Here is an 18,201-nt window from a genome sequence, read left to right as displayed (position 1 = left end):
CTCTCTCCTCTTCACCCCTCTTCACCCCTCTCCCCTCTTCTCCCCTCTTCACCCCTCTCTCTTCTCCCCTCTTCACCCCTCTCTCCTCTTCACCCCTCTTCACCCCTCTCTCCTCTTCTCCCCTCTTCACCCCTCTCTCCTCTTCTCCCCTCTTCACCCCTCTCCTCTTCTCCCCTCTTCACCCCTCTCCCCTCTTCACCCCTCTCTCCTCTTCTCCCCTCTTCACCCCTCTCTCCTCTTCTCCCCTCTTCACCCCTCTCTCCTCTTCTCCCCTCTTCACCCCTCTCTCTTCTCCCCTCTTCACCCCTCTCTCCTCTTCTCCCCTCTTCACCCCTCTCTCCTCTTCTCCCCTCTTCACCCCTCTCTCTTCTCCCCTCTTCACCCCTCTCCCCTCTTCACCCCTCTCTCCTCTTCACCCCTCTCTCCTCTTCACCCCTCTCTCCTCTTCACCCCTCTCTCCTCTTCACCCCTCTCCCCTCTTCACTCCTCTCTTCTTCCCTCTCCCCTCTTCACCCCTCTCTCCTCTTCTCCCCGATTCACTCTCCTCTTTTGTTTCCCTGTAGCTTCATGAGGTGATGCCAGACTTTGACTTCCTCTCAGAGGAGGACCTGGCGTGTGACGTGGTCTGTCTGGTGTATGACGTCAACAACCCGCGCTCCTTTGAGTACTGTGCCAAGGTCTACAAGGTATGTACAGTACCTCACTGACAAACTGTATCAAATCCATCAGTCCTTAGTTTATTCCTGGGCCTGTATTCACCACATGTCTATAGTAGGATGACTGATCTTAGATCAGGTCTCCCCCCCGTCCATATAATCCTATTCGTTATGATCTAAAAGGAAAAACTGATCCTAGATCAGCACTCCGCTTGAGATGCTTTGTGAATATGGGCCCTGATCCTTGAGTCACTACACTGGAATAGAGGGACTTCTCAGCTTTCAGCTTTTCACCTTCTGCAACTGTTAACATTTTGGTAATATCAACAATCCTTATCTCATCTTGTTCTTATAACTAACCTCTGAACTTGAACCTTTTGACCTATGACAGCAATACTTCATGGACAGCAAGACGCCGTGCATGATGATCGCCTCCAAGTCGGACCTGCACGAGGCGCGCCAGCACTACAGCCTGACCCCGCTGGACTTCTGCCGCAAGAACAAGCTGCACCCGCCCCAACCCTGGACCTGCAACACGGTGGACGCCCCCAACAAAGACCTCTACACCAAACTCACCACCATGGCCATGTACCCGTGAGTATAGTCCCCTCAAAGACCATAGTGGTCCTAATCCCATCCTCTGACGTCCGTCACCCCGTCGTCTTTTCCTCCAGCCAGCCCTCTGTGACCTCGTTACGTCCTGTATGATGTCTCCAGACACCCCTGGTGACCCCAGCCCCCCATTGTCCTCCATGTCTCTCTCTAGTCCTACATTAAGATGCTGCTTCCTGACAGGGTGAGATATTTTAGGTGCTGTTTTATTTCAGTTCCTTAGCGTTGGCCACTGTCAGTGTGTTGTGGTACGGTAGGTTTAACTGTAAGATAATGACTTGGCCATTTGAAGTCCCAAAACGAAGGTAATCCACTGAAAATCCTTTGGCCTTGAAGGAAGTCCCCAGTCAGCTGTACTGAATGGGTGTTATTGACTTGTTTACAGTCTTAGCCATTCATTCTCTATGAGAGGTAATTAGTCTTAGTACTTCATTTAAGAGGTTAGCCATTGGATTAGATTAATGTCTATTTAATTGAGCCTTAAATCTCAGCTTTACGGGGAAGAACTCCAGTTATCTAATGTTAAAAGCATTGGCTTTTCTCAAGGCATAGAGAGCTAAGAATCCAGGCCCTCGCTCTTCAAATGACTGGACTCTAGGATGGAAATCTTTTGACAGAAATAATCAGCAGGTTCTGCTCTATACACTACAGTACTTCACCTGTTTCAGACATCTCTCTTGATAGTGAACAGAGTTCTTTATGTAGTTAGGGCGCTACTATTATTCTGCGTACATTGGGTATTTGGTATGGACTGTTTCAGTAGCGTCTCCGGCTGCAGATAGATTGTAGGTCAGAGTGAGTCATGCTATATAACCCAGGCCAACAGGAAGATTATAATGGTTTACTTCCATGTATTTTTAATGGTCAATCTGGAGATTCTGAGACGGGTTAGCTGTTTTTATTAAATTACCCTGAACTATCTCATCACTTTGCCACTATTTCCTTCATTCTCTGGCTTTTCCCCTCTTCTACCTAAGGATGATTGTGGTATTACCACTAATGAAAGGTGTATGTTATTACAGAGGACATGTCTCCTCCTGTATGTTATTACAGAGGACATTTGTCTCCTCCTGTATGTTATTACAGAGGACATTTGTCGTCTCCTGTATGTTATTACAGAGGACATTTGTCGTCTCCTGTATGTTATTACAGAGGACATTTGTCTCCTCCTGTATGTTATTACAGAGGACATGTGTCTCCTCCTGTATGTTATTACAGAGGACATTTGTCTCCTCCTCCTGTATGTTATTACAGAGGACATTTGTCGTCTCCTGTATGTTATTACAGAGGACATTTGTCTCCTCCTGTATGTTATTACAGAGGACATTTGTCTCCTCCTGTATGTTATTACAGAGGACATGTGTCTCCTCCTGTATGTTATTACAGAGGACATGTGTCTCCTCCTGTATGTTATTACAGAGGACATGTGTCTCCTCCTGTATGTTATTACAGAGGACATTTGTTTCCTCCTGTATGTTATTACAGAGGACATTTGTCTCCTCCTGTATGTTATTACAGAGGACATTTGTCTCCTCCTCCTGTATGTTATTACAGAGGACATTTGTCTCCTCCTCCTGTATGTTATTACAGAGGACATTTGTCTCCTCCTCCTGTATGTTATTACAGAGGACATTTGTCTCCTCCTCCTGTATGTTATTACAGAGGACATTTGTCTCCTCCTCCTGTATGTTATTACAGAGGACATTTGTCTCCTCCTCCTGTATGTTATTACAGAGGACATTTGTCTCCTCCTGTATGTTATTACAGAGGACATTTGTCTCCTCCTCCTGTATGTTATTACAGAGGACATTTGTCTCCTCCTGTATGTTATTACAGAGGACATTTGTCTCCTTTTGTTTTCCTCAAGATCCTTTTTTTAAGTTGAGGAAGAGGCCAACATTAGCCATACTTAAAAATGCCTTGTATGTGAAGAATGTTCCTCAAGATATGTAACTTTCATAATGCTCAGTACTTAGTTCTTACCACTTTCTCTGTATTACTGTACTTAGTAAAGTAATAACCAATCTTCTTTGCCTTTGTTAATGATGGAGTTATTGTATCATAACTCAGTCACCTAAAGTCAAAGCAAAAACAGGGTCTGTCTTTCAGGGTTCTGCCATCCCACGGTGATGTTTCCATGGAAACGTGTACGAATGTGGATCTGACTTTGTGTTTGCGTGTTTGTATGTGCGTGCGTGTGTTGTGATTGTGTCTCCTCAGCCACGCCAAGCTCTGCTGCATGTGTACCTGCAACAGGTGCACCTTCTGCATCTGTCAGAACATCCTCCGGTCCCAGCTACTGACAAACATAAAGGCCAAATTCTACAGTGTTGTTCTGAACAGGTCCATACTGTAAATACTGTAGTGTTTAACAGCCCGTCCCCTCTCTCTCTCTCCCCCCCCGACGCCCCTATGAGGCGGGAGGGGGGACCCTAGCTTTCTAACCTGGGTGAAGGTTTTTCTCCTCTTCTCCCTCAATGCTTCCTCATAGTCAGGTTTACACTGCATATCCACAACGGAAAACTGGGAAAAAGTTGAAATTCTGAGATCTTATTTCGATCTCCAGGCCTGATTTGTACATCTCCATTGAATTTCATATGATTGAATCGGTGGGTTTATAAGACTGTTTATAAGACTGAAGTACTCATATTGGCTATAGAGTTGACAAGAAGGTTTCAAGACTCTCCTCATTTGCTTTTAACTCAGTCAAGTGGATTGTCCAAGCTGCTTCTGTCCCTATCTCTCTTACAACAAGAGAGCTCAGTCCAATGCAGCTAGTGTTACCCCTCGATTTGTTTATTTTTATCACTGGTGTCAAAGGTCGTGGAAGGGGGTGCCCTGAGTTTTGTTTTTATAGGACGACTGTGAGAAGGTTCTGGCGACTTTTTAAAAGGACATTCTACTCCAAAATGAATGAATCCGACACCTCTATCTATGATCCCCCACAGAAAGGAGCACAATAACATATATATTGTATGGTTGACTCTTTTACCATAGCCTATACATGGCACTCTACCAATGTTCCCTGTAAACTGCACGCGCGTGCGGCTGCACACCTCCTCCAGGACTGCCGCGCAGAAGAAATGCCTTGCTACACAGAGACCAAGAGATTTAACTTCACTGAGTTCACCCAATTAGTTTACTATATAGATCAATGTTTTTTTCTGTGATCTAATCAACATGATATCAGCCTGTTTTCAATGCAACAAACCAAAACAAATCTAACTGCAAGATTGAGTCTGTGATTAATGTTGTAGGCAGAGCCAGAGCACAAACGGAGTAGAGTTCTATTGGTCAAGTAGCCCACAAGCTCTTTCAGTCACCCGCGAGTGATTGTGCTTTTCAGATCAGAGCCGCCTGTGTGCACATTAGTTGATATTCTTTGCTAGTTAGCGAGTTATTAGACCAGTTATAGATTTTGCCAATGCTAATTCTGTGTTCTTATACTCAAACAAAATCAATTGGGATCCCAATCAGGGCCCCTGGGCATGTGCCCGGTTGGTAATCCAGCCATGCCTAAAGTACTCCAAAATTAGATCAATTTAGCTTTTATTTTGGTGATTTTCTAGTTCTCAAAGATTATATTATAAAATATATATAAATAAGTCAATTATGTGTTCTACAAACTTTGTCTGGTTTTAGTCGTTTTAAGTTTAAACTGAAAGCGTTTCTCAAAAAAGTATGTATATATGTGTGAGTGTGTATGCATGCATGCATGCATACATGCATACATACATACATACATACATACATACATACATACATACATACATACATACATACATACATACATACATGCATGCATGCATGCATGCATGCATGCATGCATACATACATACAGTAGAAGTTGGAAGTTTACATACACCTTAGCCAAATACATTTATACTCAGTTTTTCACAATTCCTGACATTTAATCCTAGTAAAAATTCCCTGTTTTAGGTCAGTTAGGATCACCACTTTATTTTAAGAATGTGAAATGTCAGAATAATAGTGGAGAGAGTGATTTATTTCAGCTTTTATTTCTTTCATCACATTCCCAGTGGGTCAGAAGTTTACATACACTCAATTAGTATTTGGTAGCATTGCCTTTAAATTGTTTAACTTGGGTCAAATGTTTCGGGTAGCCTTCCACAAGCTTCCCACAATAAGTTGGGTGAATTTTGGCCCATTCCTCCTGACAGAGCTGATGTAACCGAGTCAGGTTTGTAGGCCTCCTTGCCCGCACACACTTTTTCAGTTCTGCCCACACATTTTCTATAGGATTGAGGTCAGGGCTTTGGGATGGCCACTCCAAGACCTTGACTTTGTTGTCCTTAAGCCATTTTGCCACAACTTTGGAAGTTTGCTTGGGGTCATTGTCCATTTGGAAGACCCATTTGCGACCAAGCTTTAACTTCCAGACTGATGTCTTGAGATGTTGCTTCAATATATCCACATAATTTTCCTTTCCTCATGATGACATCTATTTTGTGAAGTGCACCAGTCCCTCCTGCAGCAAAGCACCCCCACAACAGGATGCTGCCACCCTCGTGCTTCACGGTTGGGATGATATTCTTCGGCTTGCAAGCCTCCCCCTTTTTCTTCCAAACATAACAATGGTCATTATGGCCAAACAGTTCTATTTTTGTTTCATCAGACCAGAGGACATTTCTCCAAAAAGTACGGTCCTTGTCCCCATGTGCAGTTGCAAACCGTTGTCTGGCTTTTTTATGACGGTTTTGGTGTCTTCTTCCTTTCTCAGCTGTCTTTCAGGTTATGTTGATGTAGGACTTGTTTTACTCTGGATATAGATACTTTTGTACCTGTTTCCTCCAGCATCTTCACAAGGTCCTTTGCTGTTCTGGGATTGATTTGCACTTTTCGCACCAGTACATTCATCTCTAGGAAACAGAACGCGTCTCCTTCCTGAGCGGTTTGACGGCTGCGTGGTCCCATGGTGTTTATACTGGCGTACTATTGTTTGTACAGATGAACATGGTACCTTCAGGTGTTTGAAAATTGCTCCCAAGGCTGAACCAGACTTGTGGAAGTCTGGTTGTTGGAAGGGGCCCCGAGTGAAAAGGTTTGGGAACCCCTGGGCTAAGGTAACATAATACTACAGGTCTGCTGTAAGGTAACATAATACTACAGGTCTGCTGTAAGGTAACATAATACTATAGGTCTGCTGTAAGGTAACATAATACTATAGGTCTGCTGTAAGGTAACATAATACTACAGGTCTGCTGTAAGGTAATATAATACTATAGGTCTGCTGTAAGGTAACATAATACTACAGGTCTGCTGTAAGGTAATATAATACTACAGGTCTGCTGTAAGGTAATATAATACTATAGGTCTGCTGTAAGGTAATATAATACTACAGGTCTGCTGTAAGGTAACATAATACTACAGGTCTGCTGTAAGGTAACATAATACTATAGGTCTGCTGTAAGGTAACATAATACTATAGGTCTGCTGTAAGGTAACATAATACTACAGGTCTGCTGTAAGGTAACATAATACTACAGGTCTGCTGTAAGGTAACATAATACTATAGGTCTGCTGTAAGGTAACATAATACTATAGGTCTGCTGTAAGGTAACATAATACTATAGGTCTGCTGTAAGGTAACATAATACTATAGGGTCTGCTGTAAGGTAACATAATACTATAGGTCTGCTGTAAGGTAACATAATACTATAGGTCTGCTGTAAGGTAACATAATACTATAGGTCTGCTGTAAGGTAACATAATACTATAGGTCTGATGTAAGGAAACATAATACTATAGGTCTGCTGTAAGGTAACATAATACTATAGGTCTGCTGTAAGGTAACATAATACTATAGGTCTGCTGTAAGGTAACATAATACTACAGGTCTGCTGTAAGGTAACATAATACTACAGGTCTGCTGTAAGGTAACATAATACTATAGGTCTGCTGTGAGGTAACATAATACTATAGGTCTGCTGTAAGGTAACATAATACTATAGGTCTGCTGTAAGGTAACATAATACTATAGGTCTGCTGTAAGGTAACATAATACTATAGGTCTGCTGTAAGGTAACATAATACTATAGGTCTGCTGTAAGGTAACATAATACTACAGGTCTGATGTAAGGTAACATAATACTACAGGTCTGCTGTAAGGTAATATAATACTACAGGTCTGCTGTAAGGTAACATAATACTACAGGTCTGCTGTAAGGTAACATAATACTACAGGTCTGCTGTAAGGTAACATAATACTACAGGTCTGCTGTAAGGTAACATAATACTATAGGTCTGCTGTAAGGTAACATAATACTACAGGTCTGCTGTAAGGTAACATAATACTATAGGTCTGCTGTAAGGTAACATAATACTACAGGTCTGCTGTAAGGTAACATAATACTATAGGTCTGCTGTAAGGTAACATAATACTACAGGTCTGCTGTAAGGTAACATAATACTACAGGTCTGCTGTAAGGTAACATAATACTACAGGTCTGCTGTAAGGTAATATAATACTACAGGTCTGCTGTAAGGTAACATAATACTATAGGTCTGCTGTAAGGTAACATAATACTATAGGTCTGCTGTAAGGTAACATAATACTATAGGTCTGCTGTAAGGTAACATAATACTATAGGTCTGCTGTAAGGTAACATAATACTATAGGTCTGCTGTAAGGTAACATAATACTATAGGTCTGCTGTAAGGTAACATAATACTATAGGTCTGCTGTAAGGTAACATAATACTATAGGTCTGATGTAAGGAACATAATACTATAGGTCTGCTGTAAGGTAACATAATACTATAGGTCTGCTGTAAGGTAACATAATACTATAGGTCTGCTGTAAGGTAACATAATACTACAGGTCTGCTGTAAGGTAACATAATACTACAGGTCTGCTGTAAGGTAACATAATACTATAGGTCTGCTGTGAGGTAACATAATACTATAGGTCTGCTGTAAGGTAACATAATACTATAGGTCTGCTGTAAGGTAACATAATACTATAGGTCTGCTGTAAGGTAACATAATACTATAGGTCTGCTGTAAGGTAACATAATACTATAGGTCTGCTGTAAGGTAACATAATACTACAGGTCTGATGTAAGGTAACATAATACTACAGGTCTGCTGTAAGGTAATATAATACTACAGGTCTGCTGTAAGGTAACATAATACTACAGGTCTGCTGTAAGGTAACATAATACTACAGGTCTGCTGTAAGGTAACATAATACTACAGGTCTGCTGTAAGGTAACATAATACTATAGGTCTGCTGTAAGGTAACATAATACTACAGGTCTGCTGTAAGGTAACATAATACTATAGGTCTGCTGTAAGGTAACATAATACTACAGGTCTGCTGTAAGGTAACATAATACTATAGGTCTGCTGTAAGGTAACATAATACTACAGGTCTGCTGTAAGGTAACATAATACTACAGGTCTGCTGTAAGGTAACATAATACTACAGGTCTGCTGTAAGGTAATATAATACTACAGGTCTGCTGTAAGGTAACATAATACTATAGGTCTGCTGTAAGGTAACATAATACTATAGGTCTGCTGTAAGGTAACATAATACTATAGGTCTGCTGTAAGGTAACATAATACTATAGGTCTGCTGTAAGGTAACATAATACTATAGGTCTGCTGTAAGGTAACATAATACTACAGGTCTGCTGTAAGGTAACATATACTATAGGTCTGCTGTAAGGTAACATAATACTACAGGTCTGCTGTAAGGTAACATAATACTATAGGTCTGCTGTAAGGTAACATAATACTATAGGTCTGCTGTAAGGTAACATAATACTACAGGTCTGCTGTAAGGTAACATAATACTATAGGTCTGCTGTAAGGTAATATAATACTACAGGTCTGCTGTAAGGTAACATAATACTATAGGTCTGCTGTAAGGTAACATAATACTACAGGTCTGCTGTAAGGTAACATAATACTACAGGTCTGCTGTAAGGTAACATAATACTACAGGTCTGCTGTAAGGTAACATAATACTATAGGTCTGCTGTAAGGTAACATAATACTATAGGTCTGCTGTAAGGTAACATAATACTATAGGTCTGCTGTAAGGTAACATAATACTATAGGTCTGCTGTAAGATAACATAATACTATAGGTCTGCTGTAAGGTAACATAATACTATAGGTCTGCTGTAAGGTAACATAATACTACAGGTCTGATGTAAGGTAACATAATACTACAGGTCTGCTGTAAGGTAATATAATACTACAGGTCTGCTGTAAGGTAACATAATACTACAGGTCTGCTGTAAGGTAACATAATACTACAGGTCTGCTGTAAGGTAACATAATACTACAGGTCTGCTGTAAGGTAACATAATACTATAGGTCTGCTGTAAGGTAACATAATACTACAGGTCTGCTGTAAGGTAACATAATACTATAGGTCTGCTGTAAGGTAACATAATACTACAGGTCTGCTGTAAGGTAACATAATACTATAGGTCTGCTGTAAGGTAACATAATACTACAGGTCTGCTGTAAGGTAACATAATACTACAGGTCTGCTGTAAGGTAACATAATACTACAGGTCTGCTGTAAGGTAATATAATACTACAGGTCTGCTGTAAGGTAACATAATACTATAGGTCTGCTGTAAGGTAACATAATACTATAGGTCTGCTGTAAGGTAACATAATACTATAGGTCTGCTGTAAGGTAACATAATACTATAGGTCTGCTGTAAGGTAACATAATACTATAGGTCTGCTGTAAGGTAACATAATACTACAGGTCTGCTGTAAGGTAACATATTACTATAGGTCTGCTGTAAGGTAACATAATACTACAGGTCTGCTGTAAGGTAACATAATACTATAGGTCTGCTGTAAGGTAACATAATACTACAGGTCTGCTGTAAGGTAACATAATACTACAGGTCTGCTGTAAGGTAACATAATACTATAGGTCTGCTGTAAGGTAACATAATACTATAGGTCTGCTGTAAGGTAACATAATACTATAGGTCTGCTGTAAGGTAACATAATACTACAGGTCTGCTGTAAGGTAACATAATACTACAGGTCTGCTGTAAGGTAACATAATACTATAGGTCTGCTGTAAGGTAACATAATACTACAGGTCTGCTGTAAGGTAACATAATACTACAGGTCTGCTGTAAGGTAACATAATACTACAGGTCTGCTGTAAGGTAATATAATACTACAGGTCTGCTGTAAGGTAACATAATACTACAGGTCTGCTGTAAGGTAACATAATACTACAGGTCTGCTGTAAGGTAACATAATACTACAGGTCTGCTGTAAGGTAACATAATACTATAGGTCTGCTGTAAGGTAACATAATACTACAGGTCTGCTGTAAGGTAACATAATACTATAGGTCTGCTGTAAGGTAACATAATACTACAGGTCTGCTGTAAGGTAACATAATACTATAGGTCTGCTGTAAGGTAACATAATACTACAGGTCTGCTGTAAGGTAACATAATACTACAGGTCTGCTGTAAGGTAACATAATACTACAGGTCTGCTGTAAGGTAATATAATACTACAGGTCTGCTGTAAGGTAACATAATACTATAGGTCTGCTGTAAGGTAACATAATACTATAGGGTCTGCTGTAAGGTAACATAATACTATAGGTCTGCTGTAAGGTAACATAATACTATAGGTCTGCTGTAAGGTAACATAATACTATAGGTCTGCTGTAAGGTAACATAATACTACAGGTCTGCTGTAAGGTAACATAATACTAACAGGTCTGCTGTAAGGTAACATAATACTATAGGTCTGCTGTAAGGTAACATATACTACAGGTCTGCTGTAAGGTAACATAATACTATAGGTCTGCTGTAAGGTAACATAATACTACAGTCTGCTGTAAGGTAACATAATACTACAGGTCTGCTGTAAGGTAACATAATACTATAGGTCTGCTGTAAGGTAACATAATACTATAGGTCTGCTGTAAGGTAACATAATACTATAGGTCTGCTGTAAGGTAACATAATACTACAGGTCTGCTGTAAGGTAACATAATACTACAGGTCTGCTGTAAGGTAACATAATACTATAGGTCTGCTGTAAGGTAACATAATACTACAGGTCTGCATGTAAGGTAACATAATACTATAGGTCTGCTGTAAGGTAACATAATACTACAGGTCTGCTGTAAGGTAACATAATACTACAGGTCTGCTGTAAGGTAACATAATACTATAGGTCTGCTGTAAGGTAACATAATACTATAGGGTCTGCTGTAAGGTAACATAATACTACAGGTCTGCTGTAAGGTAACATAATACTATAGGTCTGCTGTAAGGTAACATAATACTATAGGTCTGCTGTAAGGTAATATAATACTACAGGTCTGCTGTAAGGTAACATAATACTACAGGTCTGCTGTAAGGTAACATAATACTACAGGTCTGCTGTAAGGTAACATAATACTATAGGTCTGCTGTAAGGTAATATAATACTACAGGTCTGCTGTAAGGTAACATAATACTATAGGTCTGCTGTAAGGTAACATAATACTACAGGTCTGCTGTAAGGTAACATAATACTACAGGTCTGCTGTAAGGTAACATAATACTATAGGTCTGCTGTAAGGTAATATAATACTACAGGTCTGCTGTAAGGTAACATAATACTACAGGTCTGCTGTAAGGTAACATAATACTATAGGTCTGCTGTAAGGTAATATAATACTACAGGTCTGCTGTAAGGTAACATAATACTACAGGTCTGCTGTAAGGTAACATAATACTATAGGTCTGCTGTAAGGTAACATAATACTATAGGTCTGCTGTAGGTAACATAATACTATAGGTCTGCTGTAAGGTAACATAATACTATAGGTCTGCTGTAAGGTAACATAATACTACAGGTCTGCTGTAAGGTAACATAATACTATAGGTCTGCTGTAAGGTAATATAATACTACAGGTCTGCTGTAGGTAACATAATACTACATGGTCTGCTGTAAGGTAACATAATACTACAGGTCTGCTGTAAGGTAACATAATACTATAGGTCCTGCTGTAAGGTAACATAATACTACAGGTCTGCTGTAAGGTAACATAATACTACAGGTCTGCTGTAAGGTAACATAATACTATAGGTCTGCTGTAAGGTAACATAATACTATAGGTCTGCTGTAAGGTAACATAATACTATAGGTCCTGCTGTAAGGTAACATAATACTATAGTCTGCTGTAAGGTAACATAATACTACAGGTCTGCTGTAAGGTAACATAATACTATAGGTCTGCTGTAAGGTAATATAATACTACAGGTCTGCTGTAAGGTAACATAATACTACAGGTCTGCTGTAAGGTAACATAATACTACAGGTCTGCTGTAAGGTAACATAATACTATAGGTCTGCTGTAAGGTAACATAATACTACAGGTCTGCTGTAAGGTAACATAATACTACAGGTCTGCTGTAAGGTAACATAATACTACAGGTCTGCTGTAAGGTAACATAATACTACAGGTCTGCTGTAAGGTGGCCTAGTTGTAATGTGGTTGTGTGTCTTCCTCATCTCTGCTTCAGCCTCACACAGCACTCCCACTCTGCTCTCACCACCGTGACACAAGGCTTTACCCAATTATCTGCCACACTACACCATTATCTAACACCTGTGGTGCTAGCCAGGGAGGTAACCGTGTGGTCGATCCCACCGTGTGGTTCTGTTGCGTTCCGTTTGAGCCGGTCTGAACTGAAGATGCATGTGTGCAGTCTGTTAACGTGTCTAGTTGGCGATGGGTTGTGGGTAAATTACCCTCCTGTAGCAACACGGTGCAGTCTATCATCAAGTAACTAATGCATGGATTTTTAAGATATAAAAAATGTCAGTTGCTTGGCAAGTCATTAATCTTTCGAGAGTTGAGCATACAAGTGGATGTTGAAGCCAACATGGCCCTTTTCGTTTAAGAATGGTGTTTCTATCATGTTAAGTGGATATGCAAACTGTAAATCTGTACTAAAGACTAATTTGCACAGTGAGGGAGAAACGTCACCTTGCAGATCTTTCTGTTTTGGTTACATTTCTCCCCACTGAAGCTGTTGGTGAAACTGAAAGCCTCATAGAAGTCAGCTTGGGTTGTCTGACTGGTTATTCTCCTCTTCACGAAAGTAGATGTTGATATTTGGTTGAAATTGCATTTTCTAAATGTCTATCTTTTTTAGTTTTCTTTGACATTGAACTGTTTCCACCGCCAGAGGTGTGCATGGTTTGATTTCTATGATGATTTCAGTTTGGAGGTTTGATTCGTTGTGGAGTGATTATCACTTCTTAAGTTTACACCCACAAGATACAGAGTCTATATAAGGTCCTATGTTAGGCCCTAAATTCACTCTCAAACGTGGCTCATACTGCAGCCCTAGTGTTATCATAACCTAATTTACAATCCTGCTTCTCTTGTGGTTTAAACTTTATTTTTACTAAAAAGACATTTTCATTTGTATGACAAATGTTTTTCTTCCATTTGTTACAAAGGGATTTTGCACTGTATCGATCACATTTCATTTCATTGTATTTCCGTTGTCGTGTTTTCTTGTTTTCATCCTATAGGTGTTCATACACATGTTTTTGGCTGCCCCTCTTTCTGTTCCTGTTGCATGTGTTTACCTCTTGATAGTTGCATGCACCGTCTGTCTGTCTCGACGCTGTCTGTCTGTCTCGACGCTGTCTGTCTGTCTAGACCAGGCCTGGGTAACTCCAGTCCTCGGGGGCCTGACTAGTGTCACATTTGTCCCCCATCCCTAGCAAACACAGCTGATTTAAACTAATTGCATTTTTAGCTGAAGATCATGATTATGTGATTATTGGAGTCGGGAGTGTTACCTGGGACTGAGGAAAAAGTGTGACACCAATCAGGCCCCCTGAGGACTGGAGTTGCCCAGGCCTGGTCTAGACGCTGTCTGTCTCATCTTCCAATCGGCTTGCCTTGGTCTTCAGCTCGCCACCGCCCCCCTATGGACAGCTATGCATAGGCTCCACTCAAATCAGCAGTCTGTTTTGAGCATTGGGAGGTATGGGAACTAGGCTAGTGCTTGGGGTTTGAGTGTGTGTGGTTTATGATGTGCAGGGTTTGGATGGCTCGTTTTGGCTCACCATTGCAGGGTTGACATTTCATTGTGCTTCTACACCTGCATTGCTTGCTGTTTGGGGTTTTAGGCTGGGTTTCTGTACAGCACTTTGAGATATCAGCTGATGTAAGAAGGGCTTTATAAATAAATTAGATTTGTATATGCTTGTACAATAGAGTGTGTGTTGTGTGAAAGTGTAGATTACTATATGTATTGGTATGGTTTGGGAGGGTTACAATGGTTCCTACTAAGTTTACAATGGCTTCTGGGGTCCCAGGCATGCCTGTTATAACACTATTGTGTTACATGCTAACTCCTGTTGAACCTTGGGAGAAGAGAATTAACGCACCAGAAATGGCAGGCCACTAATACAGACGTTATTGAAGGCGGTCACACCACACTGACTAGCTGAGATACTATAGTATTTGACACCTAATTGGATTGAATCTTCGCTGTTTTTGGTTTACCCCATATATAAAAAAAGTAGCCTATTTCAACAAATGTGGAGAGAAAACTGAATGTAAAGTATTTTCTAACCCTGTATCTCCATCAGTCTTAAGATTGAAGCCTGTCTTTTATTTGGCTGGCATGTTGCCAACTCAGCCATCGCATTGGACAAGATTTTTTAGCTGCGAGGTGTGGGGTGTGACCAAGAGACTGCGAGGTGTGGGGTGTGACCAAGAGGCTGCGAGGTGTGGGGTGTGACCAAGAGGCTGCGAGGTGTGGTGTGTGTGACCAAGAGACTGCGAGGTGTGGGGTGTGACCAAGAGGCTGCGAGGTGTGGGGTGTGTGACCAAGAGGCTGCGAGGTGTGGGGTGTGTGACCAAGAGGCTGCGAGGTGTGGGGTGTGTGACCAAGAGGCTGCGAGGTGTGGGGTGTGTGACCAAGAGGCTGCGAGGTGTGGTGTGTGACCAAGAGGCTGCAAGGTGTGGGGTGTGACCAAGAGGCTGCGAGGTGTGGGGTGTGACCAAGAGGCTGTGAGGTGTGGGGTGTGTGACCAAGAGGCTGCGAGGTGTGGTGTGTGACCAAGAGGCTGCGAGGTGTGGGGTGTGACCAAGAGGCTGCGAGGTGTGGGGTGTGACCAAGAGGCTGCGAGGTGTGGGGTGTGTGACCAAGAGGCTGCGAGGTGTGGGGTGTGACCAAGAGGCTGCGAGGTGTGGGGTGTGACCAAGAGGCTGCGAGGTGTGGGGTGTGACCAAGAGGCTGCGAGGTGTGGGGTGTGACCAAGAGGCGGCGAGGTGTGGGGTGTGACCAAGAGGCTGCGAGGTGTGGGGTGTGACCAAGAGGCTGCGAGGTGTGGGGTGTGACCAAGAGGCTGCGAGGTGTGGGGTGTGACCAAGAGGCTGCGAGGTGTGGGGTGTGACCAAGAGGCTGCGAGGTGTGGGGTGTGTGACCAAGAGGCTGCGAGGTGTGGGGTGTGTGACCAAGAGGCTGCGAGGTGTGGGGTGTGTGACCAAGAGGCTGCGAGGTGTGGGGTGTGTGACCAAGAGGCTGCGAGGTGTGGGGTGTGACCAAGAGGCTGCGAGGTGTGGGGTGTGACCAAGAGGCTGCGAGGTGTAGGGTGTGACCAAGAGGCTGCGAGGTGTAGGGTGTGACCAAGAGGCTGCGAGGTGTGGGGTGTGACCAAGAGGCTGCGAGGTGTGGGGTGTGACCAAGAGGCTGCGAGGTGTGGGGTGTGACCAAGAGGCTGCGAGGTGTGGGGTGTGACCAAGAGGCTGCGAGGTGTGGGGTGTGACCAAGAGGCTGCGAGGTGTGGGGTGTGACCAAGAGGCTGCGAGGTGTGGGGTGTGACCAAGAGGCTGCGAGGTGTGGGGTGTGACCAAGAGGCTGCGAGGTGTGGGGTGTGACCAAGAGGCTGCGAGGTGTGGCCGAGGTGTGAGGTGTGACCAAGAGGCTGCGAGGTGTGGGGTGTGTGACCAAGAGGCTGCGAGGTGTGAGGTGTGACCAAGAGGCTGCGAGGTGTGGGGTGTGACCAAGAGGCTGCGAGGTGTGAGGTGTGACCAAGAGGCTGCGAGGTGTGGGGTGTGACCAAGAGGCTGCGAGGTGTGGGGTGTGACCAAGAGGCTGCGAGGTGTGGGGTGTGACCAAGAGGCTGCGAGGTGTGGGGTGTGACCAAGAGGCTGCGAGGTGTGGGGTGTGACCAAGAGGCTGCGAGGTGTGGGGTGTGTGACCAAGAGGCTGCGAGGTGTGGGGTGTGACCAAGAGGCTGCGAGGTGTGGGGTGTGTGACCAAGAGGCTGCGAGGTGTGGGGTGTGACCAAGAGGCTGCGAGGTGTGGGGGGTGTGACCAAGAGGCTGCGAGGTGTGGGGTGTGTGACCAAGAGGCTGCGAGGTGTGGGGTGTGTGACCAAGAGGCTGCGAGGTGTGGGGTGAGTTCTGCGGTGGTGTCATGTGCCGGTGTGTGTGGGGTTGGCGTTGAACTGCCCTACTGTGTGCACGTGTGTGTGTGTGTGTACAAGGTTACATGATGTGGGCGCCTATCTGTTGGTTGACGAGGAGTGCAGTCTGATCCAGCAGGTTCACGCCATCAGTAATGTAGAGCAGTCTATCTACATGGAGTCTTCTGTCCAGCCCTATGGGCCCCAGGCCAGGTAAAACACAGCATGGAGTCTTCTGTCCAGCCCTATGGGCCCCAGGCCAGGTAAAACACAGCATGGAGTCTTCTGTCCAGCCCTATGGGCCCCAGGCCAGGTAAAACACAGCATGGAGTCTTCTGTCCAGCCCTATGGGCCCCAGGCCAGGTAAAACACAGCATGGAGTCTTCTGTCCAGCCCTATGGGCCCCAGGCCAGGTAAAACACAGCATGGAGTCTTCTGTCCAGTCCTATGGGCCCCAGGCCAGGTAAAACACAGCATGGAGTCTTCTGTCCAGCCCTATGGGCCCCAGGCCAGGTAAAACACAGCATGGAGTCTTCTGTCCAGTTCTATGGGCCCCAGGCCAGGTAAAACACAGCATCTGACAGACTGGGAGCTAAGGGACAGCTGTTTGTCACTGGCTGGGTAGATGCAGGTATGGTGGACGTTGATGTGGCAACGGCAAGCACTGTTGGGGGAGGAGATTGCTGTAGCCTCTGTTATTATATGAAGAGGAGATTATAATGAAGGCTACAGACAACGAGCTACACATCTACGTACTCTGGCCTCAACCTTTAATAAACAACAGCCTCTGATCTGTTTTCACCCAGTATACCTGATGGAACTCACTGACTACCTTTTTAATGGGCATCTATCATTACGTTTGAAGGTACCGGTCGATGTCTTAGTCCTACAAATAGCTGGTTGGTCTGGTTTGTGTATGGCTGCTTGCTGAAGAAGCTCTGTTGGGCAGCATGCTGGTGGGAGGAAGGTATTGCTCTTCCTCTGAGGTACATGTCATGGTTAAGCAGGATGGCAGTTGTCTATTTAATGGACTCTTCCTGCTAAACCTGCTTGAATGGGTTAGGGTTTCTGCTGCTGTGGGAGTCTGTCAGATATTAATGTGAAGATTAATGGGTTGTTGAGCTGTGTGTGTGTGTGTGTGTGTGTGTGTGTGTGTGTGTGTGTGTGTGTGTGTGTGTGTGTGTGTGTGTGTGTGTGTGTGTGTGTGTGTGTGTGTGTGTGTGTGTGTGGTGTGTGTGAGAGAGAGAGAGAGTGAGAGAGGGAGAGAGAGAGAGAATGTGTGTGTGTGAGAGAGAATGTGTGTGTGTGTGAGAGAGAATGTGTGTGTGTGTGTGTGTGTGAGAGAGAGAGTGAGAGAGGGAGAGAGAGAGAGAATGTGTGTGTGTGAGAGAGAATGTGTGTGTGTGTGAGAGAGAATGTGTGTGTGTGTGTGTGTGTGTGTGTGTGTGTGAGAGAGAGAATATGTGTGTGTGTGT

General features: G+C 43.4%; 1 protein-coding gene and 1 long non-coding RNA gene across 3 annotated transcripts in view; both read left to right on the top strand.

Moving 5' to 3' along the window:
• LOC115171730 (mitochondrial Rho GTPase 1-A-like) overlaps window positions 1-18,201 on the top strand; it is a 37,659-nt gene that overhangs the window by 16,210 nt on the left and 3,248 nt on the right. The window contains exons 16-18 of one of the 2 annotated variants that reach the window (XM_029728817.1): window positions 564-686; window positions 1,048-1,250; window positions 3,489-3,611. In XM_029728817.1, the coding sequence (XP_029584677.1) occupies window positions 564-686; window positions 1,048-1,250; window positions 3,489-3,611 (449 nt within the window). The remainder of the gene's footprint in view (window positions 1-563; window positions 687-1,047; window positions 1,251-3,488; window positions 3,612-18,201) is intronic. The other variant, XM_029728816.1, reaches the window with a different exon arrangement.
• Window positions 16,961-17,816, top strand: LOC115171731 (uncharacterized). The gene is made up of 2 exons (XR_003871239.1): window positions 16,961-17,239; window positions 17,290-17,816. It is a non-coding gene; the product is annotated as an uncharacterized LOC115171731 (long non-coding RNA).

The sequence above is a fragment of the Salmo trutta genome, chromosome 32 (genome assembly GCF_901001165.1).
Source record: "Salmo trutta chromosome 32, fSalTru1.1, whole genome shotgun sequence".
NCBI lineage: Eukaryota > Metazoa > Chordata > Actinopteri > Salmoniformes > Salmonidae > Salmo > Salmo trutta.
This window is presented reverse-complemented; position numbering and strand designations above follow the sequence as displayed.